Raw genomic sequence first — 26579 nt, 5'->3', positions numbered from 1 at the left:
AATAAAAGAAAAGAAAAGAGGTACCTGTCATACTGTTGGGAGTCATGGGTTAGTAATCATTCTGCGCCCCCTTTTTCACTGACATCTCCTATAGAGAAAAAGACAAGAAAAACAGCATGGGTTAGAACTTGGGTTTTCCATAAGGCTTCGTTCCAAACAATAGCACGGACATTAATCAGCTTGATTCCAAACAATAGCACATGCATTAATCAGCTTGAGGTGATTTGTTACTTTCAACTCAGGATGGAGGAAAGTGAAGCAGGGGTGGGCTGTGTCATACAGGTAAGTTTACAAGACCTTTCAACTTTCATCTCAGGGTTCCTTCTATGGACATGTCTTTATAGTAATATTTCATTCAAGGTCACATGCCTATTTTCCATCTCAAGCTTTTAAGAAAGCACCAGTTGAGTGGGCTTGCTGTTTTTCCCAAGAGTGGCTCAGACGTGTTAGCGTCTTCAACCCAGATCCTTGCATCTCCAGGTGTGACTTGTGGACGTTTTAGCATCGCTGGGAGTTTGTGAGAAATAGAAAATTTGGGTTCTACGTCAAACCCACTCTGTTAAATCTGCATTCAGACGAGACCCACAGGTGGTTCACCTGCACTCTGCAGTCTTAGCCAGCCTGCTCTAGAGAACGGGATCCATGTCCTCATCCTAGGCGTGCCTTTTCCTCGGTCAGTGCGGAGGCCCCTTCTTGCCACCGGATCTGTGAGGTCTGAAGGCAGCAGGTGGAGGTGGGCTCACACGAGCGCAGGCCGGAGGCACTGGCGGAGCGGAGCGCTGAGGGACTCACAGATGATGACCCCGCGGCTGCTGGCCATGGGCCGGAGCCCTTCTGCGTGCTGCCGGGGACAGAGCAGGATGAGAGCTCTTTTTCTAGAAGGGCTGCCGTATTCAGCGGCGGAGGGTGGCTCAGGTACTGTACGGAAGCCCAGGGCGAGGGTTCAAGGGCCGGCTGTCAGGAGCTCGCTGTACAATTGTGATTTCTTCATGTGCAAAATGAGAGGAACACCTGACCTACGTGCGTCACAAGGTTGGTGTTTCTGAAGTGTAAACAGGATGTGAGTGAAAGTGCCAGGTAAACACGAGTCGTAGGAGGAGGGAGGGAATATCCTGAGAAGAAGAGCATGGGGCCTGTGCCTGCAACCTGGGTTTATACTCCCCCACACCTCCTCTGGGGCTTCCCAGGCCGTGCTGGTGGTAAAGAACCCACCTGCCAGGGCTGAAGACGTGAGATGTGGGTTTGATCCCTGGGTCGGGAATATCCCCTGGAGGAGGAAATGGCAACCCACTCTGGCATTCTGGCCTGGAGAATCCCATGGACAGAGAGACCTGGAGGGCGACAGTCCGTGGGGTCACGCAGGGTCGGACATGACAGCAGGCATGCACGCGTTCCTTCGCTGTCTCCACATCTAATCCCGCGGCCCTGAATTCACGCCTGATGGTCACGCCTTGGTCATCACGTGTTTCCGAGGCTGCTTTTCCCACTAGACTGTAAGCTCTTTGTGGCAGGCACTACGTCTTTGTCATTTTTATATTTGACATGTGCAGAGTGTAAGATACAAAACAGACACTCAGGAAACGCATGCTGAACAAGTGAATAAAATTAAATGAATGACAGTTGATATGGCATGGGATGAGATCCCTGAACTGGCGTCTGGTACAAGAGTGAGGATTAACTACTAGGGAAACGCGTTCTTGCTGCTGATTGACACTTCAAGGGTCGCCAGCCACAAACCCGTGGTATCTCCTTCAACTACCAGCTGTGCTGGGAGTCAGAGAACCAGGTTCTGAGAGCCCCTGAGCTCAGATCACTCCTCTAGAAGTGACTGTCCAGACCTCTTGTTCTTAGAGACGGAGCCACCCTTAACCCCCTCCCACCCTGCAGACACAGCCACGTCTTAACTGGACGTGGCTCCTGAATGTTCCAGGGGAGGATGAATAACTTGCCTATGCTGGGCCAGCCGGAGTGCTCCACCTAGCTTCTGGGGAATGTTTAGAGACAGGAAGAGAAAGAGAGAGGAAGGGAGAAGGTTGTGTATTCCATCTTTGGTGGCTGCTGCTGCTGCTGCTGCTAAGTCGCTTCAGTCGTGTCCAACTCTGTGTGACCCCATAGACGGCAGCCCACTAAACTCCTCTGTCCCTGGGATCCTCCAGGCAAGAATACTGGAGTGGGTTGCCATTTCCTTCATCCAATGCAGTAAAGTGAAAAGTGAAAGTGAAGTTGCTCAGTCGTGCCTGACTCTTAGCGACCCCATGGACTGCAGCCCACCAGGCTTCTCAGTCCATGGGATTTTTCAGGCAAGAGTACTGGAGTGGGGTGCCATTGCCTTCTCCGTCTTTGGTAGCAGAAGTTTTTAAATATCTATCGATTTGTTTTTAGCCGTGCTGGGTCTTCGTTGCTGGGTGGGCTTTCTCTAGCTGCAGCGGGCAGTTGTGGAGGGCGGGCTCCTCGTTCCGGGGGCTTCTCTCGTGGAGCCCAGGCTCTGGGCGCGCCGGCTCGATGGTCTCAGCTCGCTGGCTGAGTTGCCTCGTGGCATGGGGGATTTTCCCAGAACAGGGATCGGACTCCTGTCCTCTGCAATGGCAGGCAGATTCTTAACCCCTGGACCACCAGGGAAGTCCCTGCAGTGGCAGAATTTATCAGAAGCTAAAACTCTCAGGCTGCCTGAGGCCATGTCTCTCGACCACGTCTCTCGGCCACAAGGCAAAAGCCTGAATGTGAGAGAGAGGATGGGCTTGACATTCACCGAAAACCGCAGGGACGAGAAAGCCCTCTGGTCTCGAACCCCTGCCTGCACGTCTCCTGGAGGCCCAGCTGTGTCCCGCACCCCCTCAACCCTCCTGAGCAAGACAGACATCACCCAGGCTGGGTCCAGGTAGATCTCTGCCCTGTGCCACCAAGGGGATCCCGACACCCATATCAAAACACAGCGTTAATGCAAATGTGTCAGAAGAGTTCTGTGTCCTTTCAAGCATCTTGAAGGTGAAGCTACAAAATCCCAGTTATATTCTTGCTATCCCAACACTTTAGAAATAGCTCTCTTTTAAAAATTTCAACAGAACAGCATAGGAACTGTAGAAAGTTATTGTGTGTGTAGCAGAAAGTAGCCCGGAAGAGGAAAAACATCTTATGAAGGCTTAAAATACATTATTACCGCCCTGACATCTAGTCCTGATCTTGCTGTTTAGAACTGTTCTCCGTCTACCGTAGCACTAATACACATTCCTGCTCTTTGCTGTGTGCCTGAAACTAACGTAACACTGTAGATCAACTATACGCCAATAAAAAATAATGACCCCTGTTCCAGGTACAGGAGCACTTCAGCATTGCTACACCATACTATGTGCATGCCGAGCTTAGTCGCTCAGTCGTGTCCGACTCTGCGACCCCATGGACTGTAGCCCGCCAGGCGCCTCTGTCCATGGGATTCTCGAGGCAGGAATACTGGAGTGGGCTGCCATTCCCTTCTCCAGGGGATCTTCCTGAGCCAGGGAGGGAACCCAGGTCTCCTGCGCTGCAGGCAGATTCTTTATCATCTGAGCCACCAGGGAAGCACTGTGGTGTACTGCTTCCATTTCTCCAGCATGAATACATTCCTGTACTTTCCTTCATGCCTGATACTAACACAACACTGTACCTCATTTATGCTTCAGTGAAAAATAACACATTCCTGTCACCACGATAGCGCTCCAGTATGACTGCACTGTCCTCTACTGGCGCCACGACCAGAGTATTAGTAGTATACTCCATTCTATTACTACAGCACTTCATTCCTGCACGACGCTGTTAATACTCCTGTAGCATTAATAGTGTATTCCTGTTCCTATTCCTACAGCACTCTGGTGTTTCATATTACTTGGTGCTGTTTTCCTGCAACAAGCTCTCAAGCTTTAGACGGTGGCTAAACGCTCTGAGCAGGCAGGTGCTCCGTGGCTTTCCGGGGTCGCCCCCGGCATGAGGAGGGTCTCAGCTCACACCCTGTGCAGAGGGGGACGCACAGAACCTCCCCTCCAGAGCCATCCCAGGGGTCATGGCGTCCAAGGAGGACAACAAGTTCAAAGAGCTTGAAGAGGAAGGAAGACGAGTGTTTCACTTGTGGGAAAGTGGAAAGAGCTCGGGGCTTCTCCCTGGGCAGGTGACTGGGCGCAGGGAGGAGGTTTGGGGCGATGTGAGCAGAACTGACCACCATGCTGCCCCTGCCCTGGAGGCCACCGTTACAAGAGGCCCACTGCTCCTGGGAAGAGGGGCCTCCAGTGAGACCCAGAGAGGGTCTGCAAGCTGCCCCTCGGAGCTGAGGGTCCCTTGACAGCCGCAGCGTTTCAGCACCAACTGAGTGTGCTCTTAGCTTAGTCCCTAGTGAACCGCTGCTAAACCCGAACATTCCTTTCCCATGAGACATTCATTTGTTTGACTGGTTAGCCCAAAGGGCTAACGGAGGGCCAACTCTGTCCAGGCGCTGCCCCAGGCTTTGTCCAAAGACAGCACTTAAGCCTGTCCATGTGGGGCTTCTAACCTACCAGAGGGAGAGAAGTGCACTACACCAGTGAAATGTGCAGACAGGTTTCACCTGACATGTCTTCTTCAGGGCAGACTGGGCCACGAGGAAAGAAGTCATTTTTACCGGGGGCAATCTGAGAAGCCTTCTTGGTGGAGGTGACCCTGTATCTGAAGACTTCTTTATGATAGGCCTCTGCCCAGCAAAGGATTCTGCAAGAAACAAGCCTTGTGTAGAAAAACTAGGAAATTCCCTCAAATCACACAGGTTGAAACAGGGAAGCGATCCAAAGCTATCTGAGTTTTTAAAATTTCTCAGTGGCTGCTGAGTGAAAGCAGGCCAGCCAGGAAGCTGTGGAAGGTCTGGGGGAGAGAGGAAGGGAGCTGGAACTTGGTTGGTGACGGTGAAGGTGCTGATAGGGGAGCGACTCTCATGACATTTAAGAGGTAGAAATGAGAAGACATGGAGATTAACGTGACATGAGTATTTAATCCAGGGATAAACACTGGGGATGCAAACACGTTCAACCCAGAGGCCCTGGGCGCTCACGGAATTTACAGACCATTTTACAAGCTGGCTGGGAAGGCGGACACCACTGACACAGAGCGGCTGAAAATCCGAGCCACGTGAGGCATGTGCCAGGAGGCGGTGCCGAGAGTGGCTGGGGGCCGGCACTCCCTCTGCCCGCTCCACCATCCCCTGTCCCAGGCCAGGGCCCCCGGCGAAACATTCCCCTTGGAGGGAAGGAAAAAGTGGGCCTTCGCCTCTCAAACACAGGAAATGCGTTTATATTTTAAAAATACACGTGATGGAACGTTGCCATCTGGAACTCCAAAACTGAAAAGAGAGTGGGATTATTATGGACATACAACATCCCTTCTATGTGGAATCTAAAAAGAAAAGATACAAAGGAACTTACAAAATGGAAAGAGGCTCGTGGACTTAGAAAACGAACTTATGGTTGCTAGGGTGAAGGGAGAGATGGGGACTTTGAGAAGGTCACGTACACACGGCCGTATTGGGAATGGATGACCAGTAAGGACCTACTCTACAGCACGGGGAACTCTGCTCAGTGCCACGCGGCAGCCTGGACGGGAGGGGAGTTTGGGGGAGAACGCATACACGTGTATGTATGGCTGAGTCCCTTCACTGCTCCCCTGAAACTATCACAACATTGTTAATCAGCTAAACCCCAATACAAAATAAAGAGTTTAAGGCTAACAAAAAAAGAATTAGGTTTAGGGACTTTGGAAGACTCTGGGTCCATGTGTCCCCTGTGGGCTCGGGGTCTGCAGCCAGACTATGCCACATGGGGCTCCTGGTGGCTCAGACAGGAAAGAATCTGCCTGCAATGCAGGAGACCCGAGTTCGATCCCTGGGTTGGGAAGATCCCCTGGAGGAGGACATGGCAACCCACTCCAGTATTCTTGCCTGGAGAATCCCACGGGCAGAGGAGCCTGGCAGGCTGCAGTCCATGGAGTTGCAGAATTTCAGCGAGTCAGTGGGCGGAGGACGGGGGCAGAGGTGCTGCTGGGCCTGGCGGAAGGGGACGCTGCCCACTCTGGCAAAGACGAGGCAAAGGAAGAGCAGACACACGAGGGCACACAGCCTGCCCGGGGCTGCCTCTGCTCTCAGGGCACAAGGAGCCTCTCAGGAGAGAGCCAGCGTCCTTACCATGCAACAAAGCGGCACACGCGCTCCACACTCAGGGGGCACTCCATCCTTAAAACTCCTTAACAGAGCGCCTTAGCATTCTCCTCCAGAGCTTCATTTTTTCAGCTCAGTGGATCTCGACTGTTTGGGGGTGTGGTCTACTCAAGGAACGTATGAAGGACACAGACAGACAGATCGGCGTTTATTTTCGTGGGCTCCGCAGACACACATACACACAACCCGTCAGCAGATGCCACACGGCGCTCCAGGTGCAGACCGTGAGTCCCGTTAAAATGCAGTCACGCATGGAAAAGACAAGCTGAATATGAAAAGAAAAGTGAAAGTGAAAGTGAAGTTGCTCAGTCGTGTCCGACTCTTTGCGATCCCATGGACTGTAGCCCACCAGGCTCCTCTGTCCATGGGATTCTCCAGGCAAGAATACTGGAGTGGGTTGCCATTTCCTTCTCCAGGGGAATCTTCCCGACCCAGGGATCGAACCCAGGTCACCCGCATTGCAGGCAGACGCTTTAACCTCTGAGCTACTTGCGAAGAATGAAAAGGAGATCTGAGAGCTGATTTTGGTGGGTGGCAAAGAGTACAGGGCCTCCCAGCAGCAGATCCCTTTGTGGGTGAAAGGAGAATGGTTTCTGAGAAGCAAGACTGGAGGCTGAAGAGGCCCCTCACCCGAGGCCCTGGTTCAGGGCTGCCTCATCCACGACCTCAGAAACCGACTCAAGTTCTGGATCGTTCGAGAGGAACCACTCATGGTGCCTGCCCTTGGGGAGCAGACCCACCCTGAACCTTCAGGGCAGCAGAGCTGAACAGGAGGGAGAAAGGGTACATTTGGAGGCTCAGGGGAGAATGTGATGATTCTGTCTGCAAGACAGGACCTTGGAAGTTGGCTTTGAAAAGGAAGGAAAGTTGGCTTTGAAAGGAAGCCAGGAACCCTCCCAGCAGGGGACCAAGTGTGGCTCGTGAACGGCAAGAGTAGAGGGCACCGCATCCTGGCACAGGGGCTGTGATGCCGGGTGGGGCGGGGCAGGCAGTGGCTGAGGGCGACGCTGCAAAGGTAATTTGGGGCCAGATGGTCTAGGGTCTTGGGAGGTTTGCTATGGGAGCCAGACTTGGTCCTGTGACGAACGGGGCGCCGTGGGAGGTCCATCGGGGAGTGAGCTGACTTGAGAAGCTAACTCTGCCTCAGTGCCGAGAAGCCCGACCCCTTTGGTGGCACCCTCGTGTCTCGGTGTCCAAAGTCACCAAGTTAGACCAGAGAGAACCCCGCCTTGTCAGAGGCCCCGGCATTGACTGCACGCCCTGTGTCCCCTCGTGGGTTCTTTCATCCTTATCGAAACCACAACCTTGAAGAGACAACCGTGCAAACTCCCCCTGGGAAAAGTCTTTCCATGAAGACCGAGTGAGTCATTGCTTATAGAGTCTGCACATTATGGAAATGGAACACGCATCACCATGGTGGAAAAGAATATAGAAAGAATGTATGCACATGTATAACTGAGTCACGCCGCTGTACAGCGGCAGTTAACACAACTGTAAACCAGCTGTGCTCCAATAAAATAAACGAGACACGCGCCCCCCTCACGGCCCACGGCCACCTGTTCTGGGGAGGGTGTTTGCAGTCCTAGCTCGCTTCTCCTTGGCCTCAGGGCATCTGGATCGTGAGTCAGGCATGCTCGTCTGTCGTGTCCTCCGCGGGGGCTTCCCGGCCCACCCAAGGAAGCTGAGAGCGGGCTGCGCAGGCTAGGCAGGAGTCCCGTCCACAGGCAACTCTCTCGGTTCGGTTACAAGGTCAGATGCTCGCATCGTGGGCTATCACAGGCTCCAGGCCGAGGTGGCGAATCCCGGGGCGGTTCTCAGGGCTGGCCTGACCAGTGCTTATGTCACGGACACGGGGACACTCTGGGCTTCCCCTGCAGAAGGCCATGAGAGGCCGTGGAGACGTGAGGAAGGCAGCAGCTCAGGGTGTGTCGTGAGGGTGTGTGCGGACGGCCAGGGGGTGTTGACTAGGTCCGTGGGGCGCTGGGCACCGCGCGGGTTTGTGGGGCCAGTGTCCCTCCCAGCCCCACGCTGGCCTGGCCCCCCACCACCTGTCTCTGGGTCTGGAGTCACGGCTGGGTGGAGGCTGTGTCCTCCGAGGGGGCTGCATCCGCCTGGAGGGCACGGTGGTCACGACTCTCTCTCTCTCCCCGCTGGAGTGTCTGATTTTCTCCCTTGCCCCGCGTCAAGGCTTTGACCCTGATGTTTGGAAATCATTTGTAGGAACAAGCTCAGTCCCAAGTATGGCGAACAGACACCTGGGCTGAGAGCCATTCCAGGTGACTTTGAGTCTCAGGTTGCAGTTTGCACATTTTGGCTGGGTGTCTTAACTCTCCGAGCCACCTTTGTGAATTGAGACCACCATCCCCCAACCCTTCAGGTTATGATGAGGACCAGGAAACTTGAAAACGTTTCGTAAATTTAAAAAGTCGGACACCGACCCACGGTATTGGCAGGATGTCTTCATTATTTTATCTATTTATCCTGGGGTGGCGCTGTGCGACACGTGGGATCTTAGTTCCCTGATCAGGGATCGAACCCGTGTCCCCTGCAATGGAAGCTTGGAGTCTTAAGCACTGGACTGCCAGGGAAGTCTCTGTCTTCGTTATCACAGTCACTATTATCATCAACACCCGTTCATCCCCTGGCCAGCCCCCGTCGTGGTGGGAGACTGGAGCTATTATCTGGCTTCTAGGGGCGCCCTGTCTCCAGGCAAGTATGCAGGAAAGAGTATACTCTTTCGACTTCACACTCAGGGGCGCCCTGAGGTGGGCTGAAAAGACAGCACCAAAGCCCGCCTCCTGAGACCTCAACATAAAATGCAGGTGGAATTGCTCCTGTCTCCTCTTCCCAGATTGAATTTTACTTTCTGTGAATTTTTTTTCTCTTTCAAGTTCATTTAAAATTGTTACAGGGATCCAGGAGGGTTGGGTACACAGATGAATTTGTAGCTACTTTTACAGCGTCCCTGGGGCTTCCCTGGTAGCTCAGAGGTTAAAGCGTCTGCCTGGAATGCGGGAGACCCGGGTTCGATCCCTGGGTTGGGAAGATCCCCTGGAGAAGGAAATGGCAACCCACTCCAGTACTCTTGCTTGGAGAATCCCGTGGAGGGAGGAGCCTGGTGGGCTACAGTCCACGGGGTCCCAAAGAGTTGGACACGACTGAGCGACTTTACAGCGTCCCAAATGCAGCCCCAATCGTCCTTCCCTGAGGTCTCTGCATTTTAATAGTGAGTCTAGGATCCAATGAAGTGAATGCATAATGGTCGAATTTCTGATGATTATCATAATGTAAGCACTCACAGAGAAGAGATGGCAGAGCTATTCAAACCATACAACACTGACCCACCGCTTCTACTGGGGAGTGTAGTATGACAAGTTCAGTGCAAGGGGACGTCCCTGGTGGTCCAGACTCCACACTCCCAATGTCCAGGGCCCGGCTTCCACCCCTGGTCAGGGAACTAGATGGCACACACCCCAGCTAAGAGTTCGAAGGTCACTGCTAAAGAGATCTCGCCGGCCGCAGCTAGGACCTGGTGCAGATAGATAGGTAAACATTAAAAGTAGGACACCTCCCTCGATTCTGACAAACTCCCTAGAGTATAGTGACTGTCTGCCTCAGACATGGTGGTTACCTGGTTCTGTGTCCACGAGTATGGAGCGGCCTCACGTCCACTCTTCTAGCCAACACTTACCCAGCAGCTAGGGCCTCCCTGGTGGCTCAGACAGGAAAGAGTCCGCCTGCAATGCGGGAGACCTGGGTTCGATCCCTGGCTCGGGAAGATCCCTTGGAGAAGAGAACGGCTCCCCACTCCAGGATTCTGACCTGGAGAATCCCATGGACAGAGGAGCCTGGCGGACTACAGTCCATGGGGTCACAAAGAGTCGGACACGACTGAGCAACTAAGCACACACACAGACATTAAAATAAAAAACAAACAAAAAAACCAGCCCGAAATTCAGCACAAGGGAAATGTTCACAAAGGCAGCACTGTGAGGCTAGGGATTAGTTTGATTAAAACGGAACCTGAGGCTGAAAGTTACTTAATTAAAGTGAGAGTGAAGTCGCTCAGTCGTGTCCCACTCTTTGCGACCCCATGGACTGTAGCCTACCAGGCTCCTCTGTCCATGGGATTTTCCAGGCAAGAGTACTAGAGTGGATTGCCATTTCCTTTTCCAGCGGATCTTCCCGACCCAGGGGTGGAACCCAGGTCTCCCACATTGTAGACAGACGCTTTACTGTCTGAGCCACCAGGGAAGTCCATACTTAATTAAAATGTCAGCAAATACTAGCAGCTCTGCCCTGTGACGGGGCCCAGGTGTTCGTCCCAGGGCATCGCCCCTTGGAGTGCAGGCTGGGAGAAGTCCTCCGCTGTGTGCTGTGGGAGCCAAGGGCCCCGCGTCAGAGACATCGGGACACTCCCGGTGGCAAACCTATAGCTCCCTTTTCAGATTTTCGGCAGTCACCGGAAGCGTTTCTCCTCCAGACATCAGACAACACAGCCAAGCTCTGCTGTTGAAAACTGAGTGCAAATGGCTGTGGCTGGTTTTTCAGTTCTTGGTAAAGTGATTTTAACTCAACTGCAACCATCTCATTCCGGGGCTCTTCCTTTTAATCTGTGTCCACACTGAATCACAGCTCTAGTGCCTTGGCCACCTGACGTAAGAGCCAACACATTGGAAAAGACCCTGATGCTGGGAAAGATTGAAGGCGGGAGGAGAAGAGGACGACGGAGGATGAGATGGTTGGACGGCATCAAAGACTCGATGGACACAAGTTTGAGCAAACTTTGGGAGATGGTGCAGGACAGGGAGGCCTGACGTGCTGCACTCCGTGGGGTCACAAAGAGTCAGACACGACTGAACGGCTGAATGACAGCAACGCTGAATCCCTGGCGGCTCAGACGGGAAAGCGTCTGCCTGCAGTGCAGGAGACCCGGGTTCAATCCCTGGGCCGGGAAGATCCCCTGGAGAAGGAAATGGCACCCCACTCCAGCACTATTGCCTGGAAAATCCCATGGATGGAGGAGCCTGGTGGGCTGCAGTCCATGGGGTCACTAAGAGTCGGACACGACTGAGCAACTTCACTTCCACTTTCCCTGCACGCAGTCACCATGGGTTGGAAGGAGCGTGGGACCTGCCATTAAAACAGAATGACACGGGGGTGTTCAAGAGCCAGAGCCCCAGGTGGGTAAGGTCACCCGCCTCAAAGGGAACAGGCGGATGAAACAGGACAGACGTGCCTGCCCTTTGAGGGTGTTCCTGTATCCTCGCGTGGGAGGGGCTGAGGTCACAGCCTGTGAAAAAGTCACCTCTGCTTTAAGGCGCGGTCAGCAGCGGGAGGGCTGAGGTTCCTGGGGTCGGAGTGGGCCTTCCGACAACCGCCCCAGCCCCCGGGGAATCTAAGGCCTCTGTTCCCTCTAACTTACTGACACCTGAGTGGCCCTTGGACCCGTTTCGAGCTGTGTAACCCAGCGACAGAAAAGTCAGGTCTAAGAGACCGGCCAGGAACAGCGCTATGGGGCCGACGCCGAGAGGCTCGACGCGCCGCCTGCTGTGTTGTAACACACTGATTCGTGGCTCCCCTGCTCGAGAGGTGGACCATCACCCCTGAGTGCCTCTAAGAAGTCCCCCTCCTAAGAGGAAGCAGACGGCTGGTCTGTGGGCACCTCGGACACCGCAGCAGAAGCAACCTCGGCAGAGGTCTCGCTGGCCAAAGCAAGCGGTTCAAGCTGCCTCTGCTGACACCTGGTGGAGAGGCAGGCGGCATCCCTGAGCCACAGACAGCGGTGGGCGGGCGTGCGGAGGTGCCCGGGAGGCATCCATCACCAGGCCGGGGGGTGAGGGTCCCACACAGACCCACCCGACGCCCGAGTGCTTACAGACAGTGAGGGGACTCCCCACGACGCAGGCACGGAAAACATCAGACGCGAGGGGAAATACAACGTTAACACCATATGGCAAAAAGCACTGCAATATCGTAACGTAAGTAGCCTCCAATTAAAATAAATAGTTTAATTAAAAAAATGTTAACACCAAAGCGGATCACGTTTTACTGGTTTCTTAAAAGCGTCAGAAGGCGAGTTAAGGCAGCTCCGCACCCTGCCCCAGACAGCTGCCTAAGAAACGACTCTATCATTGAACCCCTGCCCATCTCAAGCCATGGAGACGGCGGTACCCAGGAGAAACTTGGGTTTTGCTTCCTCTGGAATCTGCCTTGAGCTCCCTGAAGATTTTTAACCCTGGGATAGAAGGAATATTCTTCCAAAGGCGATACTATGAGGACTGCTTTGCTTCTAAAATCCCTTGAAGATGCCAATAAAATTCTCTTAATAATATCATAATGGTTTACTACCAGTTAGATGCCACTTGTGGGGCAGGAAGGCCATCTGCATTGCAGAGTTCCTACAGAAACAGGCTTCATAAACATTGTACAGTCCTGTCTTTCCCTTCACTGGGCTCTAATTTAACACTGCCTGACTATTTTAGCAAACTTACTGGTTTCGAATGAGGACAGTGCATACCATATGCAGCCCAGATTTTGTTTCAACAGTAGGTTTCAAAGGCGATTTGAATGCATCAGAGCAGTTATTAGTTCAAATGGGAAAGAATTAATCCATTATGTTTTTATGTTTAAGCCTTGAAGAAAGGTTTTTCTTTTTTTTTTTTTTTTAATTTGAACTTCTACTTTTGTACTGGGGTATAGCCAGTTAGTAATGCTGGTGACAATTTCACGTGAGCAGCAGAGAGACTCAGCCATATGTATACACGTGTCCATTCTCTCCCAAACTCCGCTCCATCACGTAACATAACACATAACAGTGATTACAGGGACCTTGGTTAAGGATTGAAGCAGTCGGGGTGAACAGATCTACCTAGGAAGGTAACAAGAAAAAGAACCTTCTAAAAGACTCATGGAGTTGCAATTTTCTTTTCTTAAATCCACGAATTTTTAAACTTCATGTTGGAATATAGTTGATTAACAACGTTGTGTCAATTCCAGGTGTCCAGCAAAGTGATTCAGGTGCACATATACATAAATTCAAATTCTTTTCCTATTTAGGCTATAGTTGCCCCCCAGCTTCTAAGGTGAATTTAGAATATGTATCTCCTTGAATGCGCTGTCTTATATGCATGGTTCTGATCAGACCCTCCTCCCACAGTCAGCAGTGCTACGACAGGAAACTCTCCACTTAGCTGGCACACTGAGTGTTTCAGCAACTGCCTCACGGTGGCCCCGGGGAAAGGAACACACGTTCTGTTTATTAAGTGTGTGCATGCTCGGCCCACAAGTTGTGTCAGAGTCTTTGTGAGCCTATGGACTGTAGCCCGCCAGGCTCCTCCGTCCATGGGATTTTCCCAGGCAAGAACACTGGAGTGGATTGCCATTTCCCTCCCCAGGGAATCTTCCTGACCCAGGGATTGAACCTGCGTCTTCTGTGTTTCCTGCATTGGCAGGCGGGTTCTTCGCCGCTGAGCCGCCAGGGAAGCCGCTTATTAAGTAAGAAGGTCCAAACCTCATAACAGCAGTGTTTGCATGGTGTCTGACAGTGGTGGCTACACCTTCCTCAAACGTCAAACACTCCACTGGGTTCCTCTGGGTTTGCTGCGGCACTCCCAGGGGGCCCTGGTACAGGGGTTTGGGGACTGTGGCTGTAGCAGCTTTGCAATCAGTGATTATTTCGAGCGTCTAGTTTTCCCAATCTCTTCTCAGCCCTTGCTCTCTGTGAGCCCAGGACTACACAATTCGACCTTTTAGTTTCACATTGCTGAGTGAATCAGCCTGGTGTCAGCTGTGGAGGAGAGAGCAGAGAATGAAATCTGGCTAGATGTAAGCTCATTTCGGGGAATAAACAGGATGTGGCCATCATCTAACAGAGTCTCCTGAGCCTCTGTCACACCGTGAACTTGCAGTGCAGACTCGAGATAGCAGCAGAGTACAGCCCTTGCCTCGTCTTCAGTGGGAGACGCAACGAGCTGCGTCGTCACCGGGAACGGCAGGACACGGGAGGGCGCCGAGGAAGCTAAGTTCTTAGGGGAGAATCTGACGAGCGGCCTGTTAAACACCCCAGAACATGTGTAGTGAAAAGTGAAGTCTCTCAGTCTTGTCCGACATAGACTGCAGCCTACCAGGCTCCTCTGCCCATGGGATTTTCTAGGCAAGAGTACTGGAGTGGGTTGCCATGCCCTCCTATAGGGGATCTTCCCAACCCAGGGATTGAACTCAGGTCCCCCACACTGCAGGAGGACTTCTTTTTTTTTTTAAACCATCTGAGCCACCAGGGAAGCCCAAGAATACTGGACTGGGTAGCCTATCCCTTCTCCAGGGGATCTTCCCAACCCAGGAATTGAACCGGGTCTCCTGCATTGCAGGCAGATTCTTCACCGTCTGAGCCACCAGGGAAGCCACTGACTAAACCAGCGGTTCTCAAAGTTCGGCAGACACTTGGAAGGCTCCTACAGCCGACTGCTGGGCTCTGTCCCTAGGGTCTCTGATTCAGCCGGTCTGGCAGTGGTGTGGCGTCAGGGTGTCTGGGAGTCTGCACGTCTGACGAGGTCCCAGGCGATTGGACTGTCCTTTCCAGGAACCACGTGTTGGGAGCCATCAGCCTACCAGACCTGGGAGCCTGTTAGAGGCGCTGGGGACCCTCGTGGTGGGCTACACTGGACGCTGGACGGGGAGCCCCATCTCTCCACTGCTGACTAGCCTGGTCAAGCGTCTAGAACATACCAGTGAAGAGGTGCTGATCAAGGCCCCCAGCTCTGCGGCTGGACAATTGCCTCCTCTGAAGGCCACTTGCACTTTAAGTGAGACACTTAAGTCTCCCAGGGATAGAGGAACAAGGAGACCTGGAGATGTGAAGGGATTTTGCATGTTCTTTTCTTAAACTAATTTTTATTGGAGTTGTGAAATGGAGTGTTTCCTGCCACATCAATAAGCAAGGATGTCACGATCAACAGTTATTCTGGCCCTCCAAATGCGAATTTCTGAGCCTGGCGGGCACCCAGGAAGAGCGATGCCACCACTTCCAGCCGTGAGTGAGGAACTGAGGAGGTGAAAAATCAAACTGCAGGATGCTGGCCCCAGGTAGCTGGGATGCGTATGAAAGGAACATGTCAGTCAGTCCAGTCTCTTGCATCTTCCTATACATAGAAAAGCGCTAAATTCATTCATTCGTGATATCTGGTTTTCCTTCATTAACAATAGCCTTTTGCTGTTCAGACTACCAGCCTCTTGTTGCAAACGTCTATATGATCTGGTTCCTCCCCTCCCCTCCTTGGAGCAGCTCTCTCAGGGTTACTTGAGATCCTGTCTCCTGGGCTTAGAACCCTGAAAATTCCCACCGAATAAAATATACCTGTCATTTTGTAGGTTGTGACTATTTTTAAGTCAACAGAGTATAGTTGCTTTAGAATATTGTGTTAGTTTCTGCTGCACAGCAAAGTGAATCGGCCATATGTATCTACATTCGTTGTTTAGTCACTCAGCTCTGTCTGACTCTTTGAAATCCTGTGGACTGTAGCCCTCCAGGCTCCTCTGTCCATGGAATTTTGTAGGCAGGAACACTGGAGTCGATTTTCATTTCCTTCTCCAGGGGGTCTTTCCGACCCAGGGATCAAACCCACATCCCTGGCGTTGGCAGGCAGATTCTTAACCAGTGAGCCACCAGGGAAGACCGCTATACATATATTCCCTCTCTTTTGGCTTTCCTTCAAGTCTCGCATTTCCAAAGAGGTCAGATTTGCACTCTGCTTACTTGTAAGGATGGGGCCCGACCATGGAGGCTGCAGGAAAAGCGGGTTTTAATCTCGAGGAAGGATTCTCAGGGGGGGTCAGCTGAGAAGCCTTGCCACCATCTCTGGGTCTGGGTCCGGGGAAGACATGCCTAGAAAAGGCTTTCTGGCTGACTGTTGAGAACTGCTGCTCATGAGAGAAGCACTGGGGTATAAGCTGAATCACCCTGCTGTCACCCTGAAGCCATCTGCCTGTTTACACCTGCCCACACACGTGCTCCCTGACCCAGAGCTCCTGGACACCCCCTGTGCTGTTTCACTGCCACAGGCCTGCAGAGAACTCTTTCCCTGCCTCTGGCCATGCTTTCTTGGGGGGCAAAATCATGACCCGAGTGGTTGATCCAAATCACGTTGCTATGCACACCCAAAGTGCCACCTATATGCACCGAGGGGCCCGCTGTAGCAGTGGCACGCCAGCAGCACCCTACCTGGACTTCTGCGCTCAGGTCACACTCGCCCTTGCTCCTGCCCATGACTGCCTTCCTCGAGCAGGGTTCTCCAGCGGGGGCTCAGACCGGCAGCAGAGCATCACCCGGGATCGCCCTAGAAATGCAGACCCGTACGCCCCTCCCCAGACCCACTGAGTCAGAACCTGTGAGAGGCAGGCTGTGCTTTAACAAGCCCTCTGGTGATGATTCCGATGCCGCTGGAGTTCGAACCCTCCTGCCCATCACCACAGGCCGGAAGGTCTTCACAAGGTGGGCACGTCTCTGTGCCTACTCCCAGCAACTCATCCAGTGGTCAGCCCAGAACATTCGTTGGGCACCGATCCGAGGGTCGCCCTACTTCCTGCTCATCGGAGAGAGCAGCCCTTGGCGTGTCGCCTCTGAGGGTTTGCCAACGCTGCGTCTACATCCTCTCTCATTTCTTATGGGTTGTGTGCTCCATATTCTCAAATCAGCTCCCCCTAAATCCTCTCCAGCATTTTTTTTACACTCCTTTCAGCTCAGGAAGCCCAGAACGAGATGCCTTGTTTCAGCTGGGGTCTGTTTCCTGCAGGGGGAGGGGCGTTTCTGCAGGGTGCTTCAGTTCCCCTCTGCCAGCCTCAAGCTCATTTTTTGAACAATAGAAGGAGATTGCTGATTCATGTTTGGCTTGCGGCTGGCTCCAGGCGTCTCTTTTTCTCTGGCTGTACATGTGCCGCTGGGACACGATGATGCTCTATTCATCCCTCCCAGTTAGAAATGCCAGCAGCTCAGCGAGGCAGCCGAAGATCCCCCTCCCCTTTGGCTTATTTAAAACCTTCCCACTAATGACACGTTTTGAAATACTACACAGCGTTCACTCTGAGACAGTTGGCTTTGGCCAAGAGAGCTTATCTTTTTATTAGCTGCTGCTTGCACAATGCCTGGTACCCTGGAACCAGGATTCTTAAAAACTGCCCATGGGGTGAATCACACATGCACCTCTTGGGGTTCAAACTTGATCCTTCTATCCTGCCCTGATATGGCAGAAAGACAGTGCTCACGTTCAGGCTCACCCTTGCATCATTAAAGAACGGGCGTGACCTGCTCGAGGTCTGACGGTCGGGGGGCTCCGCCCGCCCCTGACCCCGTGTGCACACTGTCTGCTCGGCCACTGTTGGCCCTGCTGTAGCAGTGAGGCTCGGGTTGCCCCTGAGCACAGTGTTGCCAACAGCAGCTGCGGCCAGCTGTGGGTTTTGTTTCCCAGTGGCAAAGTCAAACCGGTGGGACTGCTTCACGTTCCTAGAACGCCGTCCCCCTCAGCTGCACGCCCACATCCCCTGGGGGGCTTTGCAGTCCCAGTGCCCAGGCTGCACCCCACACCACTGAGTGTTTTGTGAGTCAGGCCTCAATTCTGTCAAGCACAGGGGCCATTTGGGGGTCCAACCAAAGCGGAGAAGCACGGTCCCACAGAGGCTCTAAAATAGTGTCCAGGAGGTGCCGCTACCCGGCTCCCGTTCCCTTCTCATCTCTTCTCAACACAGCGGTCAGAGTGGCCCTTTGAGAATATAATCCTGCTCGTGTGGCCTGTGCCCCCAAACCCCCTCCCATCAAGGCCCCCCGGCTCGCCCTCAATCACCGCTCTGCGGTGGTCTCCTCCTTCTCTCTGCACCGGGTTGTTCCTCTGCCCGAATGCTCATTCCCCAGACACCTGCTCAGTCCCTCCCTCACCCCCACTGAGTCGTAAAGCTAACTTCTCTGGGATGCACCCTCAGAACCCCCCAGCACCTGCTGTGGCCTGCCCCTTCCCCGCGCTCCAAGCCTTCTGACCGACCGACAACCCTTCTCCCGCCCCTCTTCCCCGTGGGCTGCAGCGCCTTGTAACGCGCGGCACAGTTTATTTCTGGTTTTCCTGCTGCTTTTTGTTGTTGCCTATTGTTTCGTCTCCCTCTGCTGGGACGTAAACTCTTCAAGGCCCAGGGTCTTTGTTTTGTTCACGGATTCCCCAAGTGGCACACAGTAGGACTTAACACAGTGGTGCATTACTATGTTTGTTTGTTACCCAAACGTTACTGACTGGAGACCTTTCAATCTTCACTTACATAAGAGATCGCCAGCCACAGGCATTCGTTTCTGCAAAAATCCCCCAGTCAGTGGCATGTTAACATACGTTATTAGACGAAGAGCAAGAGCCAGCGTGCATGCTCAGTCGTGTCTGACTCTCTGCAGCCCCACGGACTGTAGCCGCCAGGCTCCTCTGTCCATGGGATTCTCCAGGCAAGAAGACTGGAGTGGGGTGCCATCTCCAGCTCCAGGGGACCTTCCTGACACAGGGATTGAACCCGCATCTCTTGGGTCTCCTGAACTGGCAGGCAGATTCCTTACCACTGTGCCCCCAGCGGCCCCATCTGAGGGTGGTGGAGAGAGATGTGGGCTGAGTTTTCTTCAGGCGATGCATGAAGAAAATGAATTTTCTCAAAAATGACAGGTTTTGAGGGAACACTTATCATTTGATTCTAATTATAACTCAAGTCCTTCAAGGGAAGGACTGCCAGGCAATGTCTAGGTTAAAAAAAAAAATCATACTTATAGAAACAGGAAGTGGATGAGTACTTATCCAGGGCTGGGCAGGGGGTGGGCAGTGAGGGGATCAGTGGGAGGGTTTCGTGCAGGGTGGGGAGTAGCTGCTAATGGGTACAAGGATTTTTTTGGGGGGAGAGGCTAATGGGAACGTCTACAAATGAAATTATAGTGGTAGCTGCACAACTCTGAAAATGAACTAAAATCCACTGAATTGTACACTTTCAATGGGTGAACCTTGTTATGTAAATTATGTCTCAACAAAACTGTTAAAATGCATACTTAAACAAAGTATCATAAATTATCCAATTTAAAGCTGAAAAAGAAACACACAGCATTGTTATTATTATGTATCAGGCATGTGGATTTTTTCTGACTTAGGTTTGGAATCTGAGATAGAAGAGTCTTCCTTATCCCTTGTTTGCTTCCAAGAGACATCTATTAATCAATAACGCAACTGGAAATTCTTGATCAAGGCTTAACTCAAGAGTAATTTATTTGGATTCAACAGCTTTCCCTTAATAATTTCAATGTCTCCCCAAATTCTGGTCTTTTTCAGGACCAGAAGTTTTGAGAAACAAGTAACCACTTTCTATGAAACTGGTCTTTGTACACATTTGACACTTTTGAACTTATAACGCCCAGAAAAACTCCATCCATGCAGACATTTACCATCAACCGATGGATGGCCAATTGCCCTGTACATCTCAGAGTTCAATCTGTCTGCATGTGGACTGAAATGCTGCTTGGCTGGCAGCATGGTGAACCTGCCTCCAACTTGCGGATGCCATGGTTATCTAATACCAGATGTGGAACAATGATAGCACGTTGAGATTAAAATGATAAAGACGGACAACTCGCCGAGGACCTTTCTCCCTCCCCTAAGAGCTCAACACCACTCTGTTAGGCTAAGAAGGGGAAAACCTCTCTTATCCTTTTCTGCCCATTTCTCTGCTCACCATCTCCAAAAATTTTAAAATTTTTTGTTCATTTATCTTTTTTTTAATTTTTATGTTTACTTTATTTTACTTTACAATACTGTATTGGTTTTGCCATACATTGACATGAATCCACCACAGGTGTCCATGTGAAGTATAGTTAATTCACGAGGTTGTGTTCGTTTCAGGTGCAGAGCAAAGTGATATAGTTATACTATATACTGTAAATATATACACATATACATATATATTCTTTTCCAGATTCTTTTCCATTATGGTTTGCTGCAGGATATTGGATGTACTTCCCTGTGCCACACAGTAGGTCCTCGCTGTTTATCTATTTTATGCATAGTAGTGTGTCTGCTAACAATACTGACACGCGCTTGCCCAAGCACAGAGGGTCTGGCTGAATGGAGGTCAGGAGGCCACCTGAGTCCTAGCTTCCACATTCTCACCAGGGAATCCCTAAGACTTGAGCAATGGTGTGACAAGGAAGACCCTTGGGAACTTCTCTGTCTGCAGAGTATTCCCAAGGTGGACACACACACTCTGTCGTTAATCAGCAGGCTGTTTGGAGGAACAGACACTTAGAGTTGTCTCTGCTGATTGACAAAACAGAGGGTTGGGGAGCAGAGAAGATTTCCCTTTCAGCTGGTGAGAGGAGGAGCTAGAGGTCACTCAGAGCCAGTGCTCTTAGTCACAGAGCTACCTTCCTGCCTGCCCTGTGAGCATCCCTTGGCTGGGCGCCTTGATGGGAAGAGAGGTGACTAAGCCCTACACCTTTCCCTCTGGGGAGCATTGCCTGGCAGAGATGACATAGCACACACAAGCAATTCTAACTAGAGGAAGTCCTGTTTGGTACTCTATCTGAAGTTTGTATACATGTGAAACACCAAGCTGGATGAAGCACAAGCTGGAAGCAAGATTGCTGGGAGAAATATCAGCAACCTCAGATACACAGATGACACCACTCTAACGGCAAAAAGTGAAGAGGAGCTAAAGAGCCTTTTAATGAGGGTGAAAGAGGAGAGTGAAAAACCTGGCTTAAAGCTCAACATTAAAAAAAAAAAAACACTAAGATCATGGCATTTGGTCTCATCACTTCATGGCAAATAAAAGGGGAAAAAGTGGAAACAGTGACAGATTCTATTTTCTTGGGCTCCAAAGTCACTGTGGATGGTGACTGCAGGCACAAAATTAAAAGATGCGTGCTCCTTGGAAGAAAACGTATGACAAACCTAGACAGCGTATTAAAAAGCAGAGACATCACTTTGCTGACAAAGGTCCATATAGTCAAAGCTATGGTTTTTCCAGTAGGCATGTATGGATGTGAGAGATGGACCATAAAGAAGGCTGAGTGATGAAGAACTGATGTTTTCAAACTGTGGTGCTAGAGAAGACTCTTCAGAGTCCCTTGGGCTGCAAGGAGATCAAACCAGTCCATCCTAAAGGAAATCAGTCCTGAATATTCATTGTAAGAACTGATGCTAAAGCTGAATTTCAATACTTTGGCCACCTGATGCGAAGAGCGGACTCACTGGAAAAGTCCCTGATGCTGGGAAAGATTGAGGGCAGGAGGAGAAGGGGGTGGTGGGGGGTGAGACGGTTGGATGGCATCACCGACTCAATGGGCATGAGCTTGAGCAAAGTCCGGGAGATAATGAAGGACAGGGAAGTCTGGTGCGCTGCAGTCGATGGGGGTCACAAAGAGTCAGATAGGACTTAGCGACTGAACAGCGACAGAAATGCAGAGGGCCATGGAACTAAGAAAACCCAGCTACAAAACACACACACTCTGTTAATTCCCCCTCCACTCTGAGCAGCGGTCATGTGATCTTCCTGGCCCAGACTCAGCTATGAGTGGAGGGTCTGTGAGAACGTGGGCTGTACAAAGTGTAGGTGACTGGGCTGAAATCATCCTGACTGTGCAACCTGGATGCTTGGACAGATACCTCCATCAGCTTGTCTTAATGTCCTTTGAACATTTGTCCTAAAAGACAAGAGTATGATCCTTACAGAGCTGCTATGAGGATCCTACAGGATAAATGCTTCTGCTGTGTAGGAAAGAAGAGCTGGCAAGTGAGGCTGTGTTCTCCGTGTGGGGATGCAGGTGGGTCTCCCCAAGCATCACTGCTATCGCTGAGAGCTTGACAGACTTCATGCAGGTTGTAGCTTATAAAAAGGGCACAGTATTAGACACACTTTCTTCCTCTCTGGTGGCACCCGTGGAGAAGAATCCGCCTGCCAATGCAGGAGACACAAAAGACCTGGGTTTGACTCCTGGATTGGAAAGATCCCCTGGAGAAGAAAATGGTAACCCACTCCCATATTCTTGCTGGGAAAATTCCCTGAACAGAGAAGCCTGGCAGGCTCCAGTCCACGGAGTCACAGAGAGTTGGACATGACCAAACATCCGTGCCATTAGAGATCCTTTCATCAGAGGATAATTTTTAAATAAAATAATTGGTAACGTTAGGAAAGCCTGGGGTTTCTGTCCTCTGTGCGACACTGTGTAAAAGATATTTGATTACAGGATAGCCCACTTCTCTGGGGACCGTGGCATGTACAAAACGGACTCTTTCAAGCAGCATGGCAACAATTAATGGCTACCAGTTGAGTGGTCTCCCTTGGGAGATCTGAATCAGTATTTTCACAACAGCTGCTTTCTCCCAGAAGGCACATTTTCTGGTCCCCAAATGACTTTTATAGGTATGAGATAGAGCACTTTGCTCAGACCATCGCTGGAGTCATTGTGTATTGCAAACCAGACCCACTTCAGGGCAGTGAGCCTCGGTCATCAACCTGTATTGTTGGTTCTACCTGCGAAAACAGAGCCTGTGATTTTTGGGGAAAATGAATTCATATGATTTGGAAGAAGGATCTCCAGAGGAAAGGAAAGCAGCCAGTTTCTCAAGCATCTAAGAAATAATGCAGATCCCACATGAAGTGCATGAAAGTCCTTCTTGAGCTATCTCTCAGCTCCAAGGCAGAGGCAACTAGATCGAAGAGACGGCTCTTGGCTTTGTAGTAGAATTTACAGCAACTAATTGCTAAAGAGCTTCCACTTGTGCGTTCAGTGAAATTGAACAGAGGAAAAAGAAGATAACGATATTTATGTTAACATGTTACTATGTTAATCACCGACTGTTTGCGACCCTATGGACTGTAGTCCGCCAGGCTCCTCTGTCCAAGGGAGTCTCCAGGCAAGAATACTGGAGTGGGTTGCCATGCCCTCCTCCAGGGGATCTTCCCGACCCAGGGATCGAACCTGCATCTCTTAGGTCTCCTGCACCGGCAGGCAGGTTCTTTTCCACTGGCACCACCTGAGAAGCCCCTACACGTGTGTATATGGTTTTGTAAAAAGTAAGAAAATAATAATGATAGTAATAAAGGCAATAACATTAATAGCATCTAACACTTACTGAGTGTTTGCCATTCTGCTAAGTATCCTAGAACCCTTTTTGGGTTGACCAAAATGTTCCTTTCATTAAGACATTATGGAAAAACCCAAACAAACTTTTTTGGTCAACCTCCTTTATGACTCTTGACAACCTATGATGGAGGCAGTATTGTCCCATTTTATAGTTGGGGGAACTAAAGTGAAGAGGTTGTAAAGATTTTTCAGTGGGAAGGTCAGGAATTGATCCCAGGTCCCGTGAATCCAGACAGTCTGTTCTAAACGACTACACTTGACTGTCCCTTGCAAGAATAAAGGCAACCTGCGTTTACAATGCCTTTTTACAAGGATCATTTCACTCAGTGCCTACAACCTCCTCATATCTTTTGTGGATGAGGACAGTGAGGCGCAGATGTTAAATGTCTAAAGATAAACACTGGTATTTAGAAGAGCAGAGACTCAAAGTTCTGCTTCCTGACCTCTAAGCCAAGCGTGTTCTTAAAGAATCTGAACTTAAATCTGTTTTGAATGGAAGGTTCTGATGACTAATTGTCCACAGCACTATCTAATGAAGGCAAAAGATGACCCACAATTTCACCTACAAGATATATTTTTTTAAACTGCTAGGAATTTTTTTTAATTAAAAAGATTAACTGACAGAGGAGAACTAGCATGGGTTTCTGTGACCTTTATCACTCTAGACCTTAATCTGGGGTTATTAGGAAATGTATGAATCCAGAGGAGCAGTTTAAAGACACGCACGATTGATGCTGTCTAAACAATAAACAAGACATTGCACTAGAGATGGAATCTAGTGGTGAAAACTGGTTTTGAAAATACAACATTTCAACCTAATAGTTCACATGTATAGAAACACTGTACCAAAGACAAAGTTATACAAAGAAACACAGTGACATGGAGAACCCGGCTGGAGAACCCAGAGGAAAAGGACTGAAGAAATAGAGTATTCAACCCCAAAGTCAGAGCAGGAGTCAAAGAGAAGCATTACCATCCATTAATATAAGTCCCGTAAGAGGAAAAAAAAAAAAACGTTAGAAGATTTGCCAACTTCAAACGGCTTAATATACGGGCAACTAGAATCTCTGGAAAGAGATGAGAAATGGAGGAAGAAGCACCGGAAAGAAGAATACTTAAATAATGGCCAAAAAGTTTCCAAACCCAATGAACACTTATAAACCCACAGATCCAAGAATCCAATGAAGTCAAGCATACGGAATGTGAAGAGAATCACACCGAGGCACATCATTGTCAAACTGCTCAAAGTCAGTGGTACAGAGAAGCCTGCACAATCAACCAGAGGGGAAAAAAGAGCTGCGGGCGAAGATAAGGGTGACATCAGCTTCGTCACTGGGGCTCTGGGCATGCAGCACCGGTTGCCTCCCCCTCCAGCATCCGGGGGTCCCTCCCTTGCCTCAAGGAGGATATCACCTCTGCTTTGTAAGTCCAGCGTCCCAACAACACAAGCTGAGCACAGGTCTCCAGCATCACATCCCAATATAGCTCTCTCTCCTCAGGGCTCAGACGAGCCCACAGGTCTGGAGAAAAGACCACAGCCGCGTCTCTAAACTTCACTGACTCCTGGGATGTCCCCTTTAGAAATGAAAGAACATGTTTCTCCTCCTGCTCCTTCCATGCTCAGGGCAAAACACTGCAGAGAGGTCACACCTTAAAACCTCTCAGCTCCAGCACAGCCAGCCACCTACGGCATACTTTTAAAAAACATGAAATTTCTAGCTCAGCATATCAAGTAGCTGAAATTTTAACATAGAGAACACACAGTGTGATCAGGCTGACACACGTCATTTGAAAAGCTCACTCTTGATCAGTCTGATGCTTGCTCTCAAGCGCAGCCCAGTATCTACGAGACACATGTTACCTAGATCGCAGGCAAACAATTCCTGTTAGGTATAAGACATTTCCTGAGTTCAAAAAAGGTGACATGGTCATTCATAAAATTAGAAGTTCTATTAAAAATCACTGGTCCACCTGATGAAGGAAATTATCCCCATGATTCTGTGGGTGAGTTGATGAGGATAAGCCTTACTTACGGTAAAGAACCCGCCTGCCAGTGCAGCAGATGTGAGACACAGGTTCGTCCCTGGGTTGGGAAGATCCGCTGGAGAAGGAAATGGCAACCCATTCCAGTATTCTTGCCTGGGAATCCCGTGGACTCCAGTGAGTCCAGAGCCTCCAGATGGAGGCAGGCAGGTTACAGTCCATAGGGTCGCAGAGAGTCAGACATGACTGAAGTGCCTTAGCACAGGTACCAACTGGCTATCAGTGTCTGAAAATGAACGGACCCTCAGGGGCTGCGTGGCTCAATCCATGTTAGTGCTGCCACAAAAGAGCATGAAGGGATCGCCAGTGAATGCCCCTTAATAAAGGAAAGGTGATTTTCTTAAAAAGCCAAGAGATGCTTGGGAATTTGCGACATCAGTAGTTGGAAGGAAAGGCGGACGCATACAGCAGGTAAAGCTGGCTGACGGCAACTTACAAAACTACAGACTTTCCAACGCCAAACTGAGCGCCAAACCTGTCCTCCTCAGCTCCGAATCTACCCTTCTCTTCTTCGCTCCATGTTAGTGCTGCCACAAAAGAGCATGAAGGGATCGCCAGTGAATGCCCCTTAATAAAGGAAAGGTGATTTTCTTAAAAAGCCAAGAGATCCTGGGGCAAACTCTTCCCCACAGAGCCTTGCCAGAGGGTGTTCTGTCGGATTCTGACAGTAGCAGGCCCTAGAGGGAAACTGGAGGTGGGAGGAGAGGGCCCTTCCCAGCCGCGGGTCTCCCCCCACAGAGGTTCCAGCAGCAGCCTTTTGGGGTCCTCTCTTCCAGCTCCGAGTGCCAACCCCACAGGATGGCTCCTCTGAGCATGCGTGAGAGGTTATCGCTCCCGAGCCCCTTTAGGAAGACTTCAAAGGACTGAATTCAACAAAATACAGTTGTAGCATAAAAATAATGCCTTTTCACAAAGAAATGGTTGTGAACACAGATAGTACAAGGGAGGAAAAAACCCACAAAGTAAAGAAATGTTGAAAGAAGAAATAATAATGTCAGAAGGCTAATACAATTACAAAATACCATAATGGGACTGGTAAGTAAAGATACTCAAAAGTTGGTTCTTTGGGGAAAAACAAAAACAGGACAATAAATAGATGAACTACAAGCTAACTGGATTAAAACACAAGAAATAAAAAATTCACAACATTAGAATAGAAAGGGAAATTAGTTGCAGATGCTGAGA

At 50.5% G+C, this 26579-nt stretch overlaps 1 protein-coding gene and 1 non-coding gene across 6 annotated transcripts in view; one reads left to right on the top strand and one right to left on the bottom strand.

Moving 5' to 3' along the window:
- The window catches only part of THRB (thyroid hormone receptor beta), a 437459-nt gene that overhangs the window by 122817 nt on the left and 288063 nt on the right, over positions 1–26579 (bottom strand). For 4 of the 5 annotated variants that reach the window (XM_052661486.1, XM_052661489.1, XM_052661487.1 and 1 more), the window contains exon 3: positions 25–88. In XM_052661486.1, the coding sequence (XP_052517446.1) occupies positions 25–46 (22 nt within the window). In that variant the 5' untranslated portion in view covers positions 47–88. Of the gene's footprint in view, positions 1–24; positions 89–597; positions 730–26579 lie in introns of those variants that run through there. The other variant, XM_052661491.1, reaches the window with a different exon arrangement.
- On the top strand, positions 9179–9250 carry TRNAS-GGA (transfer RNA serine (anticodon GGA)). Its single transcript has one exon. It is a non-coding gene; the product is annotated as a tRNA-Ser (tRNA).

This window comes from Budorcas taxicolor, chromosome 24 (genome assembly GCF_023091745.1).
Source record: "Budorcas taxicolor isolate Tak-1 chromosome 24, Takin1.1, whole genome shotgun sequence".
NCBI lineage: Eukaryota > Metazoa > Chordata > Mammalia > Artiodactyla > Bovidae > Budorcas > Budorcas taxicolor.
This window is presented reverse-complemented; position numbering and strand designations above follow the sequence as displayed.